This window comes from Capsicum annuum, chromosome 3 (assembly GCF_002878395.1).
Source record: "Capsicum annuum cultivar UCD-10X-F1 chromosome 3, UCD10Xv1.1, whole genome shotgun sequence".
Classification (NCBI taxonomy): domain Eukaryota; kingdom Viridiplantae; phylum Streptophyta; class Magnoliopsida; order Solanales; family Solanaceae; genus Capsicum; species Capsicum annuum.
This window is the reverse complement of record NC_061113.1, coordinates 93,527,388-93,551,445: the sequence shown is the minus strand read 5'-3', so window position 1 is coordinate 93,551,445 and position 24,058 is coordinate 93,527,388. Positions and strand designations below refer to the sequence as shown.

Below are 24,058 nucleotides of genomic sequence, written 5' to 3'. Positions count from 1 at the left end.
GTTAGGTTATGGTTATAGATTTCATCTAATGTCATTAAATTATTATTGGTTTATTTTATTATATGTTTGAAATTCATCTGAAAATGGGGTGTAGGGCGGTTAATGATTTGGGCATTAATGGTTTGGGCATTAGGGGTGATCTCCGGTCCTTGTTGGACTTGAGATACACAACATAACTAGGCCCTAGATTGGGTCATGTTATATGTCATCCAAGGACTCAAGGGTTTAATTCTTTTCATAAAACTTGTTATTTCAGGCATGTTATTTTTCCCTCATTGTTAATTTGTTACAATATGTGATTTAATGTATTGTTCATGAGATATTAATGTAGGTTTTGAAACAAGGGTTGAGGGTTTTTAATGTTTGTTGTTGAACAATGTTTTCCCATGGATTATTTATGATTATTCATGCTTTAAATATGATTTTGAACTATGGCTGCATGAGTATGGTGAATGAACTTGGGAATTATGATTTTCCCCAAACTTCTGACTTTTGAATCAATTATGACCTCAACCCCATATAGTGGAATTTTTTGTGAATATGAAAGTATGCATATTGAACTAATCTTGAGGTTTTGTATAATGTGAAAACTAATGAGGCATAATGGTTTTGATTGAACCTTGTGGGTTTTGTTTTTACACAAGCTATGGCATAATTAAACCAAATGGGTTATGAATTCCCCTAAGGGATGTAATTATTTTGGCATGTTGTTGTTACCTTGCAAGTGTAGTTTGTATAATGATACCAACAATGTATACCTTAATGTGAAATATGGTTCAATGAATGTGAATGTGTGATAAATGTTTTAAATTGTGATTAAAAGTGAGTTGTGTAGCTGAGTCATGAAAGTGGAGGTCCCGAGAGATCAATTCTAGAAACACTAGTTGCCGACACGGGGGTCTGTATGACCGGGAGATTTTCTTTCCTCTTATTATTATTATCATATGATTTGGAGGTTTGAGTCCCTCACATTATGTTACATGGTTCGAGTCCCCCATAGTGCACATGCATACCATCTGGTTTGTGCAGTCACACGTATAGAGGCCCTACCAGCTAGGGAGAGCTGGGCCCATATAGCCCATGGGTGCCTTGTTGTTATAAAGGTTGAGCTAAAAAATCTAGGCTAAATTTTAAAGTGCATGTTAAGCCTTGTTCCCTACCTCGGCATGTGTTATAAATATAAATATATATATATATGCATTGGATTTGAATGATTTGAAACTACTAATCATGGCATTATGTTATCCTTATTCCTGAGTTTCATGCTAGTGTTCCCCTCACTAACCATCTTTGGACGTTGTATCCCTACACAATACAGGCACTGAAGCTACTTCTACTTTTTCTACATAGAGTAGGTTGGTCGGCTTGGTTAGTCAGTTCGTCGTGATGAAGTAGTGATCTTCCATTCTCCCAAAGGTTTAAGGCATTTCACCAGCTTTCATTCTCTGGAAGGCTTAGGTATTTCACCAGCTTCCTTTCATAGATTTGAGTTGATTGTTAGTTTCATTATCATTAATATTTTCATTGTCATTATCATTGTCATCTGCCAGAGTTGGGGGAATATCCTGACCAAGATTGGTTTTTGGTTCTCTATTTAGAAGACTTTATTAGATTATTGTGGACTTGGGTTATGTTGGTCAAGTATTTTTATCGGTTTCTAGTGATCGATCATAGAATTATCGTTTACTCTTTAGAACTATCTTGCTCTATCTATTATATATTCAAAATTCATCTAATAGGGGTGATATTGTATTATTTGGTTAGGTGCAAGAGGGTAATCTCCGGTCCCCAGTGGACTTGAGATATCCATCATACCTAGGCCCTAGTTTTGGTTGGGACAAAGATGGTATCAAATGCTAGGTTTGGTGTCATTGGGTGTCCATAAAACCGTGTCAAGTAGACACTCTTTTATGGGTATGTAGCGTGCAGCACTTGTAAGGGAGAGTCTACTAAGTATTTAAGAATGTTTCCCTTTCTTTTTGTTCTATTTTGAACTATAGAGTCTAAGGTCTTGAATCTTTCTAATTCTTATGTTTTTTTCCTTTGAGATCATGCCTCCAAGAAGATCTAATAGCCATGGGAACTCTTATATTCTGTCTGAGGACAATGTAGACGAAGCTCATCCTACTCCAAAAGTTTAGACCTAATCTGGGGTCAATGTTTTTTATTGCCTTGATGGAGCTCCACCAATTCCCTATATCCCTCCTCAGGCACCTTCAGCTGATGTGTCTAATGTTAAGTTTCACCAATTATTGTATTTTCTTACTCAGTTGTTGGCCTCCCAAACTGAGTGAGTTATTTTTGTTTTATCTATCCTCTGATTCTTCTAAAGTTGGCCAATTTATGAGATTGGGTCCTTCTACTTTCACTAATTCTAAAATTGAGAAAGATCCTTAAAATTTCATTGAGGATATTAAAAAGGTTTTTTGTATGATGCATGCTACTAACGTGGATGGCATGGAGTTTGATGCTTACTAGTTGAAGGATGTGACGTATCAGTGGTACGAGGAATGGGACTAGTCTAGGGGTGAGGATGTTGAGTCCAACTTATGGGATGAATTCTCTTGTGCTTTTCTTGATCACTTCTTTCCTTAGGAGTTGCGGGAGGTAAATGCTGAGGTATTTGTGAATTTAAAGCAAGGAAGGATATCAGTAAAGGAGTATGCCTTAAAGCTTCTCAGCTATCACGTTATGCTCCTAAGTTTGTGTCTAGTATGAGGGCTAGAATGAGGAAGTTTACTTCTGCATTATCCCGTTAGTTAATCTTTGAGAGCAAGGATGCCTTGTTAAACAAAGATATCAATATCTTTAGACTTGTGGTGTATGTGCAACAAGTAGAAGGAGAATAGAATAAGTAAGTTGAAATGCATGAAAGGCAGAATAAGAAGTTTCACTATTCGAATTAGGGTGGAGGTTAGCAGCAAATTGGTAAAGATGGCGGAAAGTGGTCTAAAAAAAGTGGGGTAATTTTGGTTCCTACTTTATGGCTAGTTCTCCTTATCCTAATCCTTCAGGTGATCATCGTTCTCATTATGATAGTAGGTTTATAACACTAAAATTCTAGTCGTGGGCGAGTAAGGCTCAATCAGCTCCATCGTATCCTCTTTGTAGATTCTATGGTTAGGTTCATTGTGGTGTTTGTGAAGAATGGAGAAACAAGTTCTTTAAGTGTTGAATAATTGGTCATATTCAAAGGGATTGTCCTTCAAAGGTTACTTCTGGGGCAAATAAGATTCCTATTGCTACTTCGTCAGATCCTGTACCAAAGAGTGCCACTTCTTCTTCTGGCTCTAGCACTGGTCAAAATTGTCTGTATGCTCTTGCCACCTGCCAGGATTCTGAAGCATTTTCTAGTGTTGTTACTGGTATGCTCAAACTCTTTTCTCATGATGTATATTGTCAACTTGATCTTGGGTCTACTCTCTGTTATGTGACCCCTTATATGGCTATTCATGTTAGTTTTGATCCTGAGTGTATTCCAAATCTTTTTTTGATACACCCTGATAGATGACTCCATTGTGGCTAGAAGGGTCTTTAGAGGTTGTGTGGTGTTGGTCCATAGTAGGGAGACATTGGTGGATCTAATAAAGTTGGACATAGTAGATTTTGATGTGATTTTGGGTATGGATTGGTTGCATTCATATTATGCATTCCTTAACTGTAGGGTCAGTTTCCATTTTCTAAATAAGCTGGCAATTGAATGGGAAGGTAGTTCCCCAGTACCTAAGGGGAGGTTCATTTCATTTCTTAAAGCCTAGAAATTGGTTTCTAAAAGGTTCCTCTTCACTTAGTGCATGTTAAGAATTCTAGTTAAGTGAGCCTGTTAAGGATTCTAGTTCTGAAGTTCCTTCCTTGTAGACTGTCCCTGTGGTCTGTGAATTTCTCGAGGTGTTCCCGAATGATCTTCCTGGTATTCCTCTTGATAGGGAAATTGATTTTGAGATTGATTTTTTTCCAAACACTCGTCCTATATCCATTCTCCCTATCAGAATGGCTCCAGCTGAGTTGAAGAAACTTAAAGAGTAGTTGAAAGACCTTCTGAATAAGGGTTTTATCCGCCCTAGTGTGTCTCCGTGGGTGCTCCCATGCTCTTTGTGTGTAAGAAGGATGGTTCTCTTTAAATGTGTATTAATTATCGCTAAATAAATATGGTGACTATGAAGAATAAGTATCCACTTTAGAGGAATGATTATCTCTTTAATCAGCTTCAAGGTGATAAGTTCTATTTTAAGATTGATGTTTGGTTTGGGTACCGTTAGTTAAAGATTAGGGAGGCAGATATCCCTAAGACTGCTTTTCGAAATGGGTACGATCATTTTGAGTTTTTGGTGATGTCTTTTGGCTTGACCAATGCCCCGACAATATTTATGGATCTTATGAATTGAGTTTTTCGTCTGTTTTTAGACTTGTTTGTCATTGTCTTTATTAATGATATTTTGGTGTATTCCAAGAGTGAGGTAGATCATGTCGATCACCTCTGCCTTATGTTGCAGACGCTAAAGGATCAGTGTTTGTATGCTAAGTTCTCTAAGTGTGAGTTTTAGTTGAATATTATGACTTATCTGGGTCATGTTGTTTCTAGTAAAGGGATCATGGTGGTTCATTTCTGGACTTATTTTTCATTATCTTTATTGATGATATTTTAGTTTATTCCAAGAGTGAGATGAATCATGCCAATCATCTTCCCCTTATGTTGCAGAACCTATAGGATCAACGTTTGTATGATAAGTTCTCTAAGTGTGAGTTTTGGTTTAATGTTATGACTTACTTGGGACATGTTGTTTCTAGTAAAGGGATTAGATGGATCCCCAGAAAGTTGTTGTGGTTAAGAAGTGGCCTAGACCCACGACTCCAACCGATTTTCAGAGCTTCTTAGGCTTAGATGATTATTATAGAAGGTTTGTGGAAAGTTTTTCTTCTATTGCTACCCCATTGATTAAATTGACTTAGAAGAAGGTAAAGTTTTTGTGGTTTGATGCTTGTGAGGGTAGTTTTAGGAAGCTGAAGGATAAGTTGACTACAACTTTAGTTTTGACTCTGCCAGATGGCATTGATGATTTTATTATGTATTGTGATGCATCCTAGGTAGGATTGAGCTGTGTGTTGATGCAGCATGGTAAGGTAGTTGTTTATGCTTCTAGATAGTTAAAGTTTCATGTGAAGAATTATCCAACTCATGATTTGGAATTGATTGTTGTGGTATTTGCATTAAAGATCTAACAACATTATTTGTTTGGGGTTCATGTTGATATTTATTTTAATCATAAGAGCCTACAATATGTGTTCACTCAGAAGGAGTTAAATCTTAGGCGAAGGAGATGGCTTAAGTTGCTAAAGGACTTTGACATGAGTCTTCACTATCATCCAGGTAAAGCTAACATGGTTATTGATGCTCTTAGCAGGTTGTCCATGGGAAGCTTGTCTCATGTGGATAAAGAGAAGTAGAATTAGTGAAGGATATTCACTATTTTTCTAATCTTGGAGTCCGTCTTTTGGATTTTAAAGATGGTGGTGTGATTGTTCAAGAGGTAACAAGGTCATTTCTTGGTTCTAAAGTGAAGGAGAAGCAGATATTAGAGCATATTCTGATACAAATCATGAATGATGTAGGTAGGCAGAAGGTGATGGTTTCAAGATTGGTGGTGATGGTATCTTGAGGTACCAAGGTAGACTATGTGTTCCCAATGTTGATGAGTTGCGAGGAAGTATCTTGGCCGAAGCTCATGAGTAAAGTAATTCTATTTATCCTGGTTCAACGAAAAGGTGGAAAAATATGAAGTGGGATATGGCTAATTTTATGGCTAATTGCATTGTGTGTGTCAGCAAGTCAAGGTGGAGCACTTGAGGCCCAATGGGTTAACTCAAGATATTGAGCTGCTGATGTGGAAATGAGAGATAATTAATATGGATTTTGTTACCGGTCTTCCACAATCTCGCCAGTAGTTTGATTTGATTTGGATCATTGTGGATAGGATGACTAAATTCGCTCACTTCTTACTAGTGAGGACTAATTTCTCTTCTGAGAATTATGCCAAGTTGTTCATTGAAGAGATCATGAGGTTGTATGGTGCTCCGATTTCTATCATTTCTGACCGAGGTACTCAATTCTCATCTCACTTTTGGAGGTCGTTATAGCGAGGTTTGGGAACTAAGGTAACACTTAGTACCGTTCTCCACCTGCAAATAGATGGGCAGTTGGAAAGGATAATTCAGTCTTAGAAGATATTCTTTGAGCTTGTGTGTTTAATTATGATGGTAGATGGGTTGACCACTTGCCTCTCATAAAATTTGCCTACAATAATAGTTATCACTCTAGCATTGGTATGGACCTATTTGAGGCCTTATATAATAGGAGGTGGATGGTTTGAGGTTGGTGAAAATAAGTTGTTTGGCCCTGATTTGGTTCATTAAGATATAAAAAAGGTAAAGGTGATTCGGGATAAAGTTAAGGCCGCCTGAAGTATCCAAAAGTCCTACATATATGTGAGAAGAAGGGAGTTGGAGTTCAGTGTTGGTGATTGAGTGTTCTTGAAAGTGTCTCCCATGAAAGGAGTGATGCGGTTTGGTAAGAAGGAAAAGCTCAGTCCCTGTTATGTCGGTACGTATTTGGTTGTGAAAAGGGTTGGTAATGTTGTATATGAATTGGAGTCTCCTTTAAGTTTGAACTCCATTCATCCAGTGTTTCATGTTTTGATGTTGAGAAAGTGTGTGGGTGATCCTTCGATGGTTATTTCTCTAGAAAAGGTGGGTATTTCAGATTCCTCGTCCTACGAGAAAGTTTCAATTAAGATTTTAGATCGACAAGTCCATCGATTGAGGATGAAGGACATGGCTTCGGTAAAGGTTCTATAAAGGAACCAAAAGGTTGAGGAAGCTACTTGGGAAGATGATTAGGACATAAACTCCAAACATCCGCTCTTGTTTCCAGTTTCTGATAATCATGCTTGAGGTCCTTAATTTTTTTTTCTTACTTTGTTAAAGGAAAATTGTGATTTCCTTGGCATCTTTGTTTTCTGTCTTTGTGAAAGGTAAGTGTGGTTGTGCTTGGAGTTAAATGGTGCTAATAAATGCCTTGTCCTGTCATTCGGTCCTTGAAAATTTTCTAAAATTTTAACCTCTCTGTCTTGACTGCGACTTACCGTATAAGTCATAAAGTGTCTTGATGGGTCATGTGACCCTAGTCGTAAGGTGTCCAGCAAATGGTGCTTAAGTTACTATCCTGAGTACGACTTAGGGGCACAAGTTGTAGGGAGTCTTAACAGGTCCAAGGGACCCAATTGTAACCAAATCAGTAAGTATGTGGCAAAGTTCTGCTCTAAGTACGAGTGGTTCACTAAGAGTTGTAAGAACTTGTTATGAGTCATTGTGTGTAGATCGTAGGATGTCTAGTGTTTACCCAATTGGGTTCTAAATTGACTACGATTGGACCCTTCGAGTAGTAGGGTCCTATATCGAGTCATATTATCTGAGTCGTACGGTCAACAGATTATGAGTATCTAGAGACTGCCTTGGTTACGACTCAGGGTGATGAGTCATAATGAGTATACGAGTCGTATAGTGACCCGTAGTCACTGACGACTAAAATTCTAGCTTTTATTTCAAGGTAACTTTGGACTATTCCCCTCCTACCCAATTAAAACCCTACGTTCATAAAGCACTTAAGGGTGTTATTTTTCATTTATATCATACTCACATACTTCCAAGCTCTCCCAAATTCTCTCAAGCATCCATACTTAGGGTTTCCAAGAAGTAGGTCATCCAAGGGCTCAAGAGTTGAATTCTTTCCATGAAACATGGTATTTCAGGCATGTTACTCTTCCCTTATTGTTAATTTGTAAAAGCATGTAATTTAAAGTATTGTTCATGAGATATTGATATAGGTTTTGAAACAAGGGTTGAGGGTTTTGAATGTTTGTCGTTGGACAATGTTTTCCCATGGATTATTCATGATTATTCATGCTTTAAATATGGTTTTGAACTTGTGGGTGCATGGGTATGGTGAATGAATGAGGAAATTATGATTTTCTCCAAGCTTATGACTTATGAAGCAGTTATGACCTCAACCATATATTATGGAATTTGTTTTGAATATGAAAGTATGCATATTGAACTACTCTTGAGCTTTTGCATAATGTGAAAAACTAATGAGGCATAATGGTTTTGAATTGAACCTTGTGAGCTTTGTGTTTACATAAGCTATTGCATAATTAAACCAAAGGGGTTGTGAATTCCCCCAGGTGATGTAATTGTTTTGGCATGTTTTGTTACCTTGCAAGTGTAGTTGGTATGATAATGACAACAATGGTTTCCTTAATGTGAGATATAGTTTAATGCACGGGAATGTGTAATAAATGTTTTAAATTAAGCATAAAAGAGGGTTGTGTAGTTGAGTTGTGAAAGTGGAGATCCCAAGGGACCAATACTAGAAACTACGGTTGTTGACGTGGGGGTCTATATGATCGGGAGGTTTGAGTCCCCCTTATTATTATCATATGACTAGGAGGTTCGAGTCCCCTATATTATATTACATTATTTGATTCTTATGTCACCTTGCTATGCAAGTAGGCTTGAGTCCCCCATATAGCAAATGTATACCCTCTGGTTCGTGTGGCCATGCACACTGGATCCCTACCAACTGGGGGAGAGTTGGGCCCATATAGCACGTGGGTGCCTTGTATGTTATGACAGTTGAGCTACATAATCTGGGCTAAAAAATTTTAAGTGCATGTTAATCCTTGTTCCCTATCTCAGCATGCGATATATATATATATATATATATATATATATATATATATATATATAAGTATATGTATTTGATTATGTGCATTGGATTTGAATTATTTGAAACTACTGATCATGGCATTATGTTATCCTTATCCCTAAGTTTCATGCTAGTGTTCCCCCACTAACCGTCTTAGGATTTTGTATCCTCACCCGATGTAGGCACCAAAGCTACTTCTACTTTTTCTATGCAAAGTTAGGTTGGTCGGCTCGGTTCATTGGTTCATTATGGTGAAGTAGTGAGATTCCATTCTCTGCAAGGCTTAGGCATTTTACCAGCTTTCATTCTCCAGAAGGCTTAGGCATTTCACCAGCTTCTATTACTAGATTTGAGTTGATTGTTACTTTCACTATCATTAACATTATCGTTGTCATTGTCATTGTCATCTGTCAGAGCCGGGGTCTTGTCCTGACTAAGACTTTGGTTCTCTATTTTGAAGACTTTGTTGGATTACTATGGAATTGGGTTATGTTTGTCAAAAATTTTGGCTGGTTGCTGGTGATCGGTCATAGACTTATCATTTATTCTTTAGACCTATCTTGTTCTATCGTGTCATATATTCGGAATTCATCTGACAAGGGTGATATTGTGTTGTTTGGTTAGGTGCAAGAGGGTGATCTCCAGTCCCCGGTGGACTTGAGATACCCATTACAGCCAGGCCCAGGTTTAGGTCGTGATATGGGAGCAAAGACCCTAGACCAGGTATGCACTCTTTAAGCAGGGCAAGTTCCCTCCACATTTTCCTCAGGTAGGATAAAGGGTCCAGTAGAGTTTCTACGAACATCAGATCTTAGGGGAGGCATGATCTAAAACGTGAGTAAACCAAAAGTTAAGAGAATTCATGGCACCGGACTCTATAGTCCGAAATAGAACACAAGAAAGGAAAACATTCCTAAATATCTTATAGCCTCCTCCTTATAAGTATGGTGTGCTACACACCCATAAAAGGAACTCTACTCGACACGGATTTGTGGACACCCAAAGACCCTGGACCTATGCTCTGATACCAAGCTTGTCACGACCCAAACTAGGGCCTAGTCATGATGAGTATCTCAAGCCTGTCGTGGATCAGAGACCACCCTCTTAGCCTAACAACCGGAGTATAATAAAAATAGCAGAAGCAAAACCAAATAATAAGACTGATAAATAAACCAATAAAAAGGCTCTAAGAATCCAAAAACAAATAACCAGCTCATACTTTATCCACAAAACCTTTAAAACCAGAATATCAAATTAGGTCAAGACATGCCCCCGACCATGACAATAGTACTCTTCAATTCAAAAAATCTGAAAAGAAACCTAATAAAATGGTAAAGATTTTTGGATGATAGAGGCTCACCACTTCACAACAACTCAATCGATATTCTCTCCACCTAAGACTGTACACGAGTAAACAAAGAACCCTAGGACCCTACATCATGAAATGATGTAGCTTCCAGGGAAGGTTAGTGAGATAAGAACTAATATGTAACTCAGGGAAGGGATAAAGTAATGTCATTTCCAAAACCAGTCAAAACCACATGTATACATTCATAATGTCGAGGTAGGGTACAAGGTTATGAACATGAGATTTAAAAATCATTAACCTGGACTATGTATCTTTAACCATCCTAAGGGCACCCATGGGCTATATAGGTTCAGCTTCCCTTGCTGAAAGGGTCTCAACGCGTATTAGCTGCTCGAATTGAGAAAATTTGAGGGAGGGCCAGATACATCAAGGCTCCAACCTTTCCAAAATATATAATGTGTGAACTATGCACACGTTCGTAAAGACCTCCACGCCGATAAATGTGGTTTCTAGTATTGGTCCCCCCAGGACCTCCACCTTCTGGGCGAGCTACACAACCCCCTTTAAGCCCAAATGTAAAACATTTAGCAAATAATCTCAATCATAAATCAAGGAGTCTTTTATTGAGGCATATATCGTTGGTATTGTCATACCAATTATGCTTGCAAGCTAAATTCAATTACATCAGTCCAAAATCAATTAATTATTTTGACTCCCAAATTCCAATTCAAAACCAAACTATGACCATCAAGGCCCCTCAAAAATCATTTTTATGTTTCATTAACCTGTTATAAAATGGAAGGTTCCAAGAGTGAGTTAAATTGTGCATATATCCATGTTTCAAAATCAATTTCATAAAGTGGGTTGAGGTTCATGTCAATTCCATACCAAAATTCATAAATTTGGGGAACTCATGTTCCCTTGTCCAATTTTCATACCCATGCACCTATTTAGTTCAAACCCCATAAGATAGAGCATGAATGACAAGTTCAAAACCATGGGAAAGCAATCCAAGTAACAACCATTCAAATCCCTCAACCCAATTTCAAAACCCAATAATTAACTTCACATAGATAATAATTAAATGCATGCCTTTATGTAATATCAAGTTACGGAAGACAGTCATGTCTAAAACACCAAGAAATTTGGAGAGACAATCAACAATTGAAGCCTAGATGATTAATCCGTTGAAACCCTAGTTGTCTCTTGACTTTAGAAGTTTGAGAGGAGAAAATAATGTTTATAATTTGGTAATTGATGAAAAAAGGATCCTTGGGTTGTTTTTAGTCGTGGGAAAATAGTTGGATGGCAGGAAAGGATCAAAATGCCCTTAATGAAAACATATAGAAAAAATGTCGCCAATCGTTAAGGGTCAGGTAACGACTTGCAGTGACTGGTCATGAGTAGTTGCCTAGACTCGTGGTCTGGGCAGCGACTCAGGGCAACCACATGCTATGGTCACAAGTCCCTCACCACGACTCGTGACCTCACCTTACGACCCGAGGGGATCTAGTCGTGACCACGAAAGTATACCTGGGAAACTTCACTGGTGAGATGAAGAGCCTCATCTAACGACTCGTGACGAGTGATAACAACTCGTCACTTGAGTTGTTTCCTGGACAGTGTCGTCAACACTTGAAAAATTTCAGAGTCTAAGACCTAGGAATTACATTCATCATGTTTGGCCTAAAAGTTTTGAGAAATATTTTCTCTAGAAACAAACTCCTTCAAAATAAGAAAAATGACTTCCATAATAAAAGTAGGCAAACCAAGTTGCAGTGTCACATACCACTTTGAAGATCACCCACCCCTTTGCCCCAATTTTTTTTCTTACCTAGCCCCCACCCACGACTCGTAAGTTTGTATCTCCCTACGCGCAAAATTTTCTTTAAAAAAGTTTCAAATTTTTTTCTTATCCCACGACTCCCAACCTCTCCCTGGTCCCCCCTCCTAAAAATATTTTCTTACCCACCTCCCCTCCCCCCGCCCCCATCCCCCAAAAAAAAATTATATTTTTTTTAATTTTTTGTTAGATATATATAAATACTTAAAAAAAATTCCACCTTCATATCAAACACACACAAAAAAATAACTTTTTTTTTAGAAAATATTTTCCTCCGTAGCAAACACACCCCAAATGAGTGATGATATTATTAAGTTTACAAAATTGACCTGTTTGGTACGACTGCGAAACTCGGATTGTTTAGGCCCATAAAAACATATGAGACTTTTCTGAAGTCAACTCCTGAAAGCCGTAATATTTTTGGTCGGCTTTCAGGTGATGCTGTGAGACCAACTCTCTCTCTCTCAATATTTATGTGCGTTGTTTCAAATAAAGGTTTCATTTTGACTCTTGACAACAGGGTGTTTGGGAAGCAATTGTGCGTGCCTATGAGAAGGAATACATTTTCCTTGGTGAAGCTGCTCATGTCATGGTCCAAAATGTTAATTATGAGATGTAAAATAACCAACTTTATCACTCTATGCCAAAACAATTAAGTTATGATTGGACTGTAGTAATTTTCCATGAAGATGTCTAATAGCAATATGATCGTTTTGCCGCCCCTATCATATAAGAAGCAGATTCAGAAGACACACTAGCAATTGGCTGAATTGGAGCGCAAAGAAGCTGATATAAAAAGAAATGCAGCTCTCTCAGTATCTAAATTTGTAGATGCTTGTCAGGAGCTGGGCCTGCTGGTTTTAGCTTGCTTAACTCGATCACCGTTGAATGGTTTTCTTTCCTTATAGCATTTTTCTTTCCATTTATAATATATTTGATTTTTCTCTTTTATTCAGGGAATAAATGCGAGGTCGGAACTTTTGGAAACTGCCACTAAATCTCTTCCAAGCACATTTAGCAGATTCTTGGAAGTACTTAATGGTGATTCTGTCCACGGGCTATTGAGTTCTACTCAGATTTTGTCAAAGATGCTCATACGGAAAAGAATGTAGGCGATGAACTTTGTGTCTTCGTTGAGTCCGTTGTTAGTGCAATATCAATGTTTGGTGTAGCATGGTTTACTTATGTTATTTGTTCTGGTCACAGAAAACTGTAGCAGTTGTGTTACCAAATCTGAGGAGTGCTCGTGAAAGGCCTCCCTCGATGGATGTCTCCATTAGCCCTGAAGTTCTGGAAGTTATGAAAGCTCAGGCAGGCTATAATGGCATAAGTCAAATAACTGTAGAAACTGACATTGCAGCTGATGGGATTGACTGAGATATTACTTTACATAGCTCTCAAATTGATTCAGACATTGGCACTATGGAAGAAACAGAAGGAAACGGAAATGGTTTGGGCCCCTATGAGATTGTTAATGCTAGCGATATTATGTTGTCTCCTTGTAATGATGATGTAGAATCTCATTGAACCTCTAAGGATGAAGGTTTCCCAGCTCCTGAGGTCTCTGCATCAGAAATCTCTTGGGATATTAGTGTTGACAATCCTCAAGTTGATGTGTTTAAAGAAGACAGTTCACAAAATAATGGAATTGCATTCTCTTCAAAATAATTTACCTGCAGACTCAGTAGCTATCCATGACAGGAGTCCTCTACTGGAGACGGAGTACAGGAATAAGATACTTGATGACTTATTTGAGGTCTGTCAATGGTGTTATCCCTTTTTTCATGACTAATGTCTTCTACACGTTTTTTCTTTGTTGGGCACTAGTTTATCACTTTTTTCTCTGGGAATAGGCTCTACTACTAAGGCGGCTTCATTAGGTTGTCCGTCATTTGGATTTTCAGTGTCTTCTGTTGAGTCGTCTTGCCTAGTGGGTTTGATGGTTTCTGACATCTGAACTTCTGTTGTTGCTTGACCATCAGGTGAAGGCCTTCTTGAATCAGTGGTTAATTGAGCTAAGGAACGAAAATACTACATCTTTACAACATCAAGTCCAGGCAGTTGCTCCACTTGTTCTGCAGCAGTACTCTTCTGATATAATTCAGACGATGCTATCTGACATTTCCTCAGCAATTTCATTGCTTACAAATATGAAAACAAGGGATATGATCATGATCCTCAAATCCAAAAGGTACTGATTAGTTAAGGATTCCATGAATTTTGTTTCCTGTGCAAGTTAACAAATTTTCTTTCTTTTTCAAACTTTCTGACATGCTAAGTTCTTGAATGTGCTTGCCACATGGACTCTTTTTTGACCCAAGTGCAAACCTTGATGAGTGTTGTTCTTTGTCAAGAGGGAAATGTTAACTTATGCCAACTATCATTTCTGCTTCCCCAAGGCTTACTCCACCATGTTGACGCGGTGTTACTTGTGATGAGTCATATAGACAACCTGCAGATACTTTTGCTTGACTTGATGTCGTGATGAAGATTTGGCTTACGAAAAAAATGGAAAATTCCACTCTTTTACTTCTTTTTTGGTTCCAAAGTAGTTCGACTTCTTTGTAAAGGGATGTTCGACCAATCATATTGTAGCTGAGAAAAAGAGTAGATGCAGTTTGCTTTAAGGTGTCGTCTGTACTTGTATCTCATTTCCCATCTTTAAGAGGAATGGATAGAGAAGCTTAAGAGCAAAGTTCTGTCCTGGGGAAATGATAAAACTTAAAACTTATGCATAAACTCTATAGGTTTAGTAATCTATTCACTGAAGAAGATTGATGAAGATTATTGACATTCGACTTCTGGTTGTGTCACAGCTCACTTCTTTGTCATCATGATGAAATGTTGCTGTACACTTTTATTCAGATTGTAATTGTATGATGTTCGTGTATTGCAGACTAAACTATTTTTGTTGAAATTGCATGCTGACTGCTGTATTTGTTTAAATTCAAGATTTTTGGATCGGTTGGTCAACACTATGGAGGAGAAAAACCATCAGGAAGCCAAGTTAAAGGATGGATTGAAGGAATTGTCTTGTAGGCATATGGAACTTCAGAATTCGATGTCTTCATCCTGGCCAAAACAAGTTATTTTGTTTGCTTCCAATTTTGTTTAATGTAATTTTCAGTAATTGCAAATATGTGATACCGTGTTAGTCATTGAGTAGTAAGATTGGCCACTTTGAGTTTAAAGTATTTGTTAGCTTCTCATAATTTCATAAACATTATTTCTCGGCTTTTAAATGTTTCAGATCTGACAAGTGGCCTAGTAGATTATGCAACCTTTACTTACAGTGTTTTTTAAACTTCAACCTTTGCTGTGCTTGTATTGTCAAGCACAATAATTCCTATTAGATCTTCTAAACGTCACTATGTTGTAAGTTTATCCTAAATGCATTAGTTGGCTTCCAGTATTTTTTTTTTTGAATAGTTCTCTCTCCCACAAAAAGGCACCTGTTTTGAATGCTTTTCCGCAAACAGTATGACTTCCTTTCAAAATTGCCTGGGTAATATTTATTCATTTCTCTGAAAGGAAATAAAGTAGTGGCAAAGTAAAGCGTAGCAGAAGTCACCTGCCTGATCCTCAGCCTTCACTACAGATATTTAAAAGGGATAAATTTTTGCTAAGTTATTTTCTGCTCATGTACAGATCTTGAAAGCACTTTCTTTGTGTTGTTCATTTATAAAGTACTTTTTTAAGAAAGAAAAAGAAAAGAAAGTTCCCACTGCTTTTTCTCTCTTGGATCCTTAATTATGAGTTTTTTTTTTTTCCTGATGCAGGAAGCAGCTGTTGCCAAGACCAGGGAACTGAAGAAAGTTTGTGAGAGTACACTTTAATCCAAGGTTGATGGACGGCCCGTGAATATCATAGGAGAGATTAATAGATTGTTGATTAGTAACTAGTGTTACAAGGCTGGAGCAACTCTTATACATCTTGTAGGTTTTATTATTGTTGATACCGTACAAATTAGAAGTACACAGTTGGACCTGACATTCGCAAAAACATAATCAGGGTACATTTTTCTCGCTTTGAACCAATAGACGTATAAATAATCAATGCTTTGTGTTCCCCTGGAATACCATAATCCTTGGTACGCAGACGGCAATGTCCTGCCAAACCTACAATATTTCAAATGCAGAGTGGTTATCTCTACAACTGAGACTAGTTCAGCTTTGTCAAATGCTCGTTTTAGGCTCTTCAATGGTTAAGCTAGGTGCAAAATGGATTGTACGCTTTACTTAAGTGGTGGTTCTTTTTAGGCACCATGGTGCTGAGATGCATGTGGTGGAAATACTTTATTTTTCTTGATAACCGAGAAAATTTTGAGGGCTGGTGTACACATGGTATAAAGTTTTCGGTGGATGATGTACATTTGAGCTCGCTAATTGCGTCTGTTTCCTGCATCTTGCGTTATACTCTCTTATCACTAGTCCAAAACCTTAGGTCAATTTTATGTTGGAAGTACTATCTAGTTGTTGGCTTCAAGAAATTGACTCCATGGTGTGAAGCCTAAATGTTTAGATTGTACCAGTTGAACTGCTATTCACTCCCATAGTAGAAATGAACATTTAGTTAACTAAACGAAGGAAAGAAGACCAGAAATTAAGTCTTGACAAACAACCTTAGAAGCTGCCAAAAGCAAGAAAAGAGGGAAGAATCAATGTTAGTACATTAAACTCCATAAGCTACAAGCGTTGCAACTTTATGTCATGATCATCCATGCTACAGTGGTATAGGCATTGAGTGCAGCCTAAAAATTATGGAGTCAGAATCATGTCAACATAAAAGAATTGGAATGGTTGTGATGAAATACTAGTATGAAAAATGGTATACAAGGTGGAGTATTTTTTCAGCTCGTTGCAGAGGACTGGATGAATTAGTAGCTTGCAGTTGGTGAAGCAAAGAAGCGGCTGTTGGTTGAACGAAAAGATCGCTCACAGGGGTCAACTTCAGCGCCTTCTGCTGTGGCTTTATCTTTTCCAGACTTGGCTTTTTCTTCTCCAGACTTCTGCAACAGTGACTCCAGTGACTGAACAACTTCAGCCATTTGAGGACGGAATTCCTTCTGGGGCTGCTCATATTTTTCAGTAACAGAAACAAAACTTTAGTGATTGTCAGGTGAAACCTTTATCTTAAAAAGCTTTTAGAAATTATCATAGTTAATTTGGGGCACAGTAGAGTAATGTTCTCTAGGAATCCACTCAACATGTATGGAAATAGGTAGTATGGTGAAAGAAGTTTGCAATGTATTGTATGACTCTTGTACAACCTGAATGCATTGGGAGACAATGTCAGAATAAGATGAAAGAGACCGAGTGGAAATTATTCTCTTTATTGTTGGATCAACCATCTCCAACAAAGACTCATTGTCATGAAGCTTGAAAGAAGCCCACTCCACCAGTGACTGCTCTCCTTTTGGTTTTGAACTGCATTATCAGGAATAAGGAAAAAGAAACATTAGCAACAAGATTATGGTTTTGAACAAGTTGAGAGAAAATTTACAGGTATAAACCTGTCAAAAGGCCGCCTTCCAGTTAAAAGTTCAAGAAGCAGCACACCAAAGGAATAGACATCAGCCTTTGGATTTCCATTTCCATGTTTAACATGCTCAGGCGCAACATAGCCACCATCTGCAATAGCCATCTCAGAAGCCTGTCTTGCGACATTGACAAAGACAGTAATTGGTTGTGAGGATCTGAAGAACTTGTGCTGTTTCTAGTCCACTTACCACTTCCTGCAGTAGCTATAATAAGTGAATATAGGTTATAAGCGAAAAAAATGTACCTTGATTTTGACGCTGTTGCTGGCCAGTGGTTTTAGGACAGCTAGTCCACAATCACAAATTCGAGGGTTAAGATCTTCGTCAAGCAAGATATTGGCAGCCTTTAGATTGCTATGGGTGATGGGAGGCACACAGGATGTCTGCAAGTAGCTGAAATATAAGTGGGATGATTAAATACATGAATACCATCAAAAACATGAGAGGTAAGTAAAAAGTTATCCTCATCCACTTTACCTACAGTATTTGTGACTATGTTGTGCGGACTTTTCAAAAATGTCAACGGGTGCATGCCGGGTACTCCCAAAAGTAGTGCATTTTAGAGAATATGACACTGATGCGGCAACATATTTGGAGTGTCCAACATAGATTTGCGGTTATAATTACAAAAAAGGGAGCCATGGTGCAAAATCTATTTCAGGTGTCCAACCGGATGAATAGATGGTTGCAAGGATAAACAATGCATGTATTATGTACTTACTTCAATGCCCGAGAAATGCCAATGGCAATCCGGAGTCGGAGGTTCCAAGTCAGAGGCATGCACAAAACATTGTGCAAGGCATCATCAAGTGTCACTTTCCTTATGTACTCATACAAAAGGAGGTGGTTTCCATGCCCCACAGAATAGCCAATAAGTGCAACGATATTAGGGTGCCTCAGACGGGAGACAGTTCGAATCACTTCCATAAATTGTTCTTCTTCAGTTATGGAGAGTGCTACAGTCTTAATGTTCTTAACAGCCAGAATCTTGCACATAAGAAGTAATAAGAGTAAGAAAACTTCGTAAATTTCTCTCTGTTAAATGTGAGAAGTTATTAAATAAAGCTCCTAGGATACCTGTCCATCAGGGAAATCTGCTCTATAAACAGAACCAAGAGTTCCTTCACCAAGCAGATTAACGGGACTGAAGTTGTTTGTGGCCAACTGCAACTCTGCCACTGTATAAACTTTGGCACATATTGGGATTTTGCACTTCTTTGAGAAACTTCTTCTATTCGACATTTTAAGAGTCATGGTTGGCGCAGGTGGCAATTGCCATGAAGAAATCAGTGGAGGAGAGTCACTGCAGGAGGAATCCGGGCTATTGTATTGAGCAGCTAAAGAACCTGTGGTGATGAGTAAAATGAAAAGCCAAACAGAGAAAAGTTCTTTGAGAAATGCGGCTCATTTTCACAGAAGCCAATTAACTGGAAAACAGATTTAACGTGCATTAGGCATAATCAAGAGTATGATTCATGATAATAGAATCTCATAAACCTCAACTTTGACAGAAGTACACACTAGATGCAGAGGGAAAATGTTAATGCTGGATGAATTACAAGAACATGCAGGATTGACACTAGATGCAGAGGGAAAATGTTAATGCTGGATGAATTACAAGAGCATGCAGGATTGGCAGTTTAGGCAGGAAAAGGATAACTCAACAGCCACTTAATAGTTGTCCATGAACAAATTTCACAGGAATAGGTTGTATGATAAAATTTTCATGGATGTTATTTGGAAATCAAACCAGAAGAACAAGAAGGGAGAAATTTGAGTGAAGGTTAGTCTAGTATTTCACTATCTGCTAGGAACTGACAAAAATGAGAAGTGCCCTACTAGCTGCTATAGATTATCAACTCAAAACCATTTTTAGTGAAACCTTTGACACACGCACGTTCAGGAAAAATTGTATAATGCATTTAAACTACAAAATGATGTGTTTCTGAAAAATTATATCTGACCTTGGGATGCACTAATTGGAAGAGACTGCAATGAACTTAAGCTGCCTCTGAAGCTGTCGAATGTCTGTTTTCGAGACCGGTGAGTTCGAACAGCAATGAAGACTGCTGCTCCAATTACAGTCATTACAGCTCCAACCACCATAATAACTATTCCTCCAGAGCCTGGTCTTTCCTTTCTGTTATATCCTGGTTCATGAGAAGGATATTTCTCAATGACACTAGATTCTGTTGTTGGAGGACTAGAAATATTCTGCTCATTGGGCATAACATCAATAGGAAACTTCCAGGGAGGATAGTTTACTCCTATGCGAAACCGATTACCCCCAATCCTGGTTATTAGGAAAGACATAAGCTAGCCAAATATCAAGTAGGAGGTAAAGCAAAATATACCAAGTAGACTTTCAATCCAGATAGTTTACCATAAGCTGTTTATATTTTGAAAGCTCTCAGGAATAACACCACTAAAATGATTATCTTCAATGTTCCTGGAATTGAAACATATGAGCACATAATAAATTTGAGAGTCTGACAGTTTGAAGTTTGATAAACTCACTAAACGAATTACTCACAGGTCATGAAGATGAAGGTCAGCCAGAAAAATTACTGATCCAGTAAATTCGTTGCTTTGAAGATACCTGCCACAATACTTCATCGTTATTAATGAAATTTGCAACTGGAGGCTGATATTAATATTGTCAGATGTGAAATACTTACAATCTTGTAAGGTTCAGAGCTCGAAATGATGCAGGTAGATCTCCACTGAAGTTGTTGTGTGAAAGGTCCCTGTTTAAGAAAATTATGCAAGCACTTAGCAATAAAATAGATAGTTTCAGACTTTTGTTTTTTTTGTGAATAAATATTACTCCAAGGATGAAAGATTCACATATAAAGAGTGGAATATAAGTGTTGATCAAGAATACATAACGCAAGGAGTATTTTAAATCATAGAGACAGATCAGCATAAACAACAAAATACGAGACGTACTGCACCAATTTCAAACTTATATCTAGAACAGATATCTTACTACACATTAACTATGGCGTTGAAGGCTTGAAGTTGTGAAAATTATTGCGAGAAGGAAATGGATTTTGAAGGGTCAAAAAGTTTGCATCTAAATACAAACTTGGAAGAGGACAAAAAAAAAAAGGCAAGATGAAGAAATATATCATACATCATTATAAGATTCTCCAAGCCACCAAAGACATCTGCCAGTGGTCCAGATAGTAGGTTCTGACTCAGATTTCTGCATCAAAATAACAAATGTTAGGACTCGAGGATCAAATAACCGAAATACTGATGGAAAGAAGCTGAACAGAATCTGCTTACAGGTGCCTGAGATGCTTCATAGAACTCACAGTATGTGGAATGCTTTGACTAAAATTATTGCACGCCAAATTTCTATATCCACCAGAACAAGAAAGGAAGCTCACAAGATATATTAACAATGCATGTAAAGCTAAAAGAAGGAATTGAAAAAGATATGTATGTTACAAATCTGTGAGATTATGGGGCAAGCTATTTGGTATTTCTCCAAGGAAATGATTAGAACTAAGATCTCTGCATATAACAAAAAAGATGAGTTAACTAATTAATTATTAATCCTGAGGTGATATTTCTAAAGATGAAATGAAATATCTTACAAGTGCTTCAAGTGTTGTAGACTAACAAGTTGATCTCCAAGATTACCAGTGAGACTTAATCCTTGAAGTTTACTGCATGCAGGAAAAGAAAAATAGACAGGCAAGTCAATGTGGCGTATTTTTTTTGGAGAGTTGTGAAAAAAGATGCGATATATTTTCAGTAAACAACATCTCAATGACTGATGATTGATGGCATGAAACCCCAGTCCACGATTCCCCACAAGGATCACCACCCTCCAATTTCCAATTCTTAAGATGTGCAGGGCTGTTTAGGGCTCTGTACAAATCTCTCAGTGCTGCTACTGCAAAATGTCGACAATCACATAAATAACAATTTCCAGAAAAATGCAGTGCAAAAATCAGTGAAGTAAATATACCTTCCAGGTCATCAGCAACAGCTTGAAAGAATAGGACCACAAAAAAGAAAAGTGCGAACCCTAGAAGTTTCTGCTTAGCCATTATATCGCCCACCAACTTATTAATACACGAATTTGGTTAATCTGGCTTCAATACAAGAGAGATAATCATCAAACTCACACTAACGAAAGCAGAAGATAGAAAAAGAATTTTTCGTATTCAAGACTACTTACACTAAATATAATCAACAAATAACTAAACTAGAATGTATCGTAATAATACTTTTCCATGTATGAATTAATCACAGATTCGAAATGCTCATTCTTCACCAAGAAAATTAAACCAGAAAACCATAGAAGAAGACAAAACAATATTAAAGAATGTAGGAAGCGATCCGCATACCCAGAAAGACATTGAGTTATAGTGGAAGAAGAAGGAAAAATCTTTTGAATCCAATATAGTAAAGCGGTTAGTTATTATAATAGAAACTGTGCCCCGCCCACAGAGGAGCTAGCGCGGGTAAGTTTTTTCCTTTTCACTTATCTGTTTTCGTCCAGGTGTAAAATGTTCTGCACTACCCGTTTAACTTTTAACCAATTCTATCATATTTTTCTATTTTTAAATCAGTATCATACGTGTATGCAAACAAATTTTTTTTTTTTTTAATTATTTGTTGAGAAACCTGTAGTTCAATATGTCTTAAAATTTTCAGCATATAAAAGAAGAAATAATTTGTATGACCGGTAACTTTACATTGCCGGCATATTTTTTCGACGATCACCTATAAGATCCTTACAAAATCTTAGAAAAGAAAATAATTATCTCAAAGAGATTTGACGCAGGGTGTGTTTGGTAGGGAATAATTTTTTTTTTTACTTTTTTGGTGTTTGGTTATTTAAAAAATATTTTTTCTAGAAAAATAAGTTAGATTAAAAATGAGGAAGATCATTTCCCTAATAATTTAGAAAAAATAAGTTTTATAAGTGATATTTCACATTGATTGATTCCATCAAATTTACCCACTCTATCCCCACCCTCAAGCATTCTTGAGAAAATTGAAGGAAAGATGTTTTTTAAAGTCTTCAATAAAGGATTAGTGATATTGACCAATTTAAAGGGTCAAATAAAATTAAGAAACTTGATTAAGTTAATTGTGGACTTAATTAATATTTTTAAAACATTTTAATCTCTATAAAAATATAAATCAATCCACACCCCCTCCTCTTCAAATCAACTGTCTCTTTCCTCTCTCTCGATACAGTTTCTCTCTCACACTTCTTCCTAACCAACAGTTTTGCAAATTTCTCACTTCAATCTCCGGCTACTTCAACCTCCGGCGATAAATAGTTTCGAGTTTCTTTTCGACCTTCAACCATCAATCGACATGACATCATTCTCCAGCGACAACAACTTCGAGTTTTTCATCATCCCTTTTCGACTTTCATAAGTAAAAAAATTAGCACATTTTAGTTATGAAGAAAAAGAGCAACTTGAGTCAACCTCTCTTCTAGTATGGATAAACAATTTCAATATTTGTTGCTTAAATTTGAAATGGAGACTCATTAAAACCCTAATTTGTGGTATTTCTTCTCTTCTCTTTTGAGGAGTGAAATATGATTTTTGTTGTTACGGTAGTTCTTGTTGTCGAATTGTTGATTCAATTTGTTGGTGTTTGTTGAAGTTTGTTTTTTTGTTGCTTGTTTTGTGTTTGTACAAACAAAACAACAATGTTAGTGTTGTTGGTCAATGTTGATGTTTTTGGTGTGTGTGTTGTGTATGTTGTGTTGCTGGTTGATTTGTTGTTTGTGGGTTGTTGTGTTTCTTAATAAAAATGGTGTATTGATATTAAATAGTGAGATATTATTGGTGTTCTATTGAGCAAAGTCTTGCTATTGATTTTTTTTTTTGCTACAGATGAACCATCTGTTACATCAGATAAACCATCTATTGTAATTGATGAATCATCTGTTGCACCAGATGAACTATATGTTGTAATAGATGAACCATCTATTGGATGAAATCCTAACAACTATTCCAATAGATGACATGTCCAAGACTTTTATTTCTTCCAATAGATCATTCATCTATCTCAACTGATAACCCATCTATTGGAAGAAATCTGAATAATTTGATAACAATTTCAACAGATCACTCATCTGTTGCAACAGATGAATGATCTATTGCACAAATCAGTAATTTGTTACAATAGATGAGTGATCTATTGGAAGAAATCACAACAGTATTGAAACTATTTTTATTGTTTCAATAGATTACTCATCTATTGCAACATGTTAGTTATATGTTGCAACATATGACTCAACCGTTGCAACAAACAAATAATATGTTCTAATTGTTATTTTACTATGTTGTACTTATTAGATTTCCTGTTATCCTTTTTTAACAATGCATTAATCAATCATACTTATTTTTATTTTTCTCTTATTTTTAGATAATATAGCTCTCCAAAAAAAAGCGAATGAAGTCTAAGTAAAGGAATAAGTGAAGCAGCTAGGCTACATCCACCACTCTATAAGCTTATTGTACAAACGATATCGCAATCAAAAGCAGAAGAAAATGAACATGAGGAAGAGGAAAGTTTCAAAAGAGATAATCCAAATGCTAATATCCCTTCCACTAAAGAGTT

The 24,058-nt window shown here is 37.1% G+C and overlaps 2 protein-coding genes across 3 annotated transcripts; one reads left to right on the top strand and one right to left on the bottom strand.

Moving 5' to 3' along the window:
* Positions 1 to 2,934: 2,934 nt before the first annotated feature.
* Positions 2,935 to 15,989, top strand: LOC107865344 (CDK5RAP3-like protein). Its single transcript, XM_047408371.1, is given in 11 exon segments — positions 2,935 to 2,963; positions 3,196 to 3,365; positions 12,349 to 12,356; positions 12,434 to 12,528; positions 12,866 to 12,963; positions 12,966 to 13,021; positions 13,120 to 13,556; positions 13,558 to 13,669; positions 13,896 to 14,104; positions 14,866 to 14,998; positions 15,693 to 15,989. Coding segments are annotated over 11 exon segments (1,470 nt in total). The 3' UTR covers positions 15,816 to 15,989.
* Positions 15,990 to 16,562: 573 nt separating this feature from the next.
* LOC107863702 (protein STRUBBELIG-RECEPTOR FAMILY 2) lies at positions 16,563 to 21,988 on the bottom strand. 2 transcript variants are annotated; one of them, XM_016709776.2, is made up of 17 exons: positions 21,817 to 21,988; positions 21,435 to 21,561; positions 21,227 to 21,359; positions 21,058 to 21,129; positions 20,909 to 20,974; positions 20,744 to 20,815; positions 20,589 to 20,660; positions 20,131 to 20,199; positions 19,986 to 20,051; positions 19,836 to 19,901; positions 19,417 to 19,745; positions 18,530 to 18,798; positions 18,174 to 18,439; positions 17,698 to 17,845; positions 17,426 to 17,565; positions 17,183 to 17,339; positions 16,563 to 16,984 (listed from the first exon to the last, which is right to left on the bottom strand). In XM_016709776.2, exons 2-17 carry the CDS (start codon positions 21,514 to 21,516, stop codon positions 16,790 to 16,792), a joined length of 2,202 nt encoding a protein of 733 aa, XP_016565262.1. In that variant the 5' UTR covers positions 21,517 to 21,561; positions 21,817 to 21,988; the 3' UTR covers positions 16,563 to 16,789. The 2 variants fall into 2 exon arrangements, with proteins under 2 accessions (XP_016565262.1, XP_016565263.1); XM_016709777.2 differs by having other exon boundaries at positions 21,435 to 21,557.
* Between the last annotated feature and the right edge of the window lie 2,070 nt (positions 21,989 to 24,058).

Coding starts and splice junctions, on each gene's coding strand:
- LOC107863702 (XM_016709776.2), bottom strand. CDS start 21,516: ATGGCTAAGCAGAAACTTCTAGGGTTCGCACTTTTCTTTTTTGTGGTC. Junction 20,975..21,057: donor CTACAACACTTGAAGCACTT/GTAAGATATTTC, acceptor TGTTATATGCAG/AGATCTTAGTTCTAATCATT. Junction 18,440..18,529: donor CAGATTTCCCTGATGGACAG/GTATCCTAGGAG, acceptor CTTATGTGCAAG/ATTCTGGCTGTTAAGAACAT.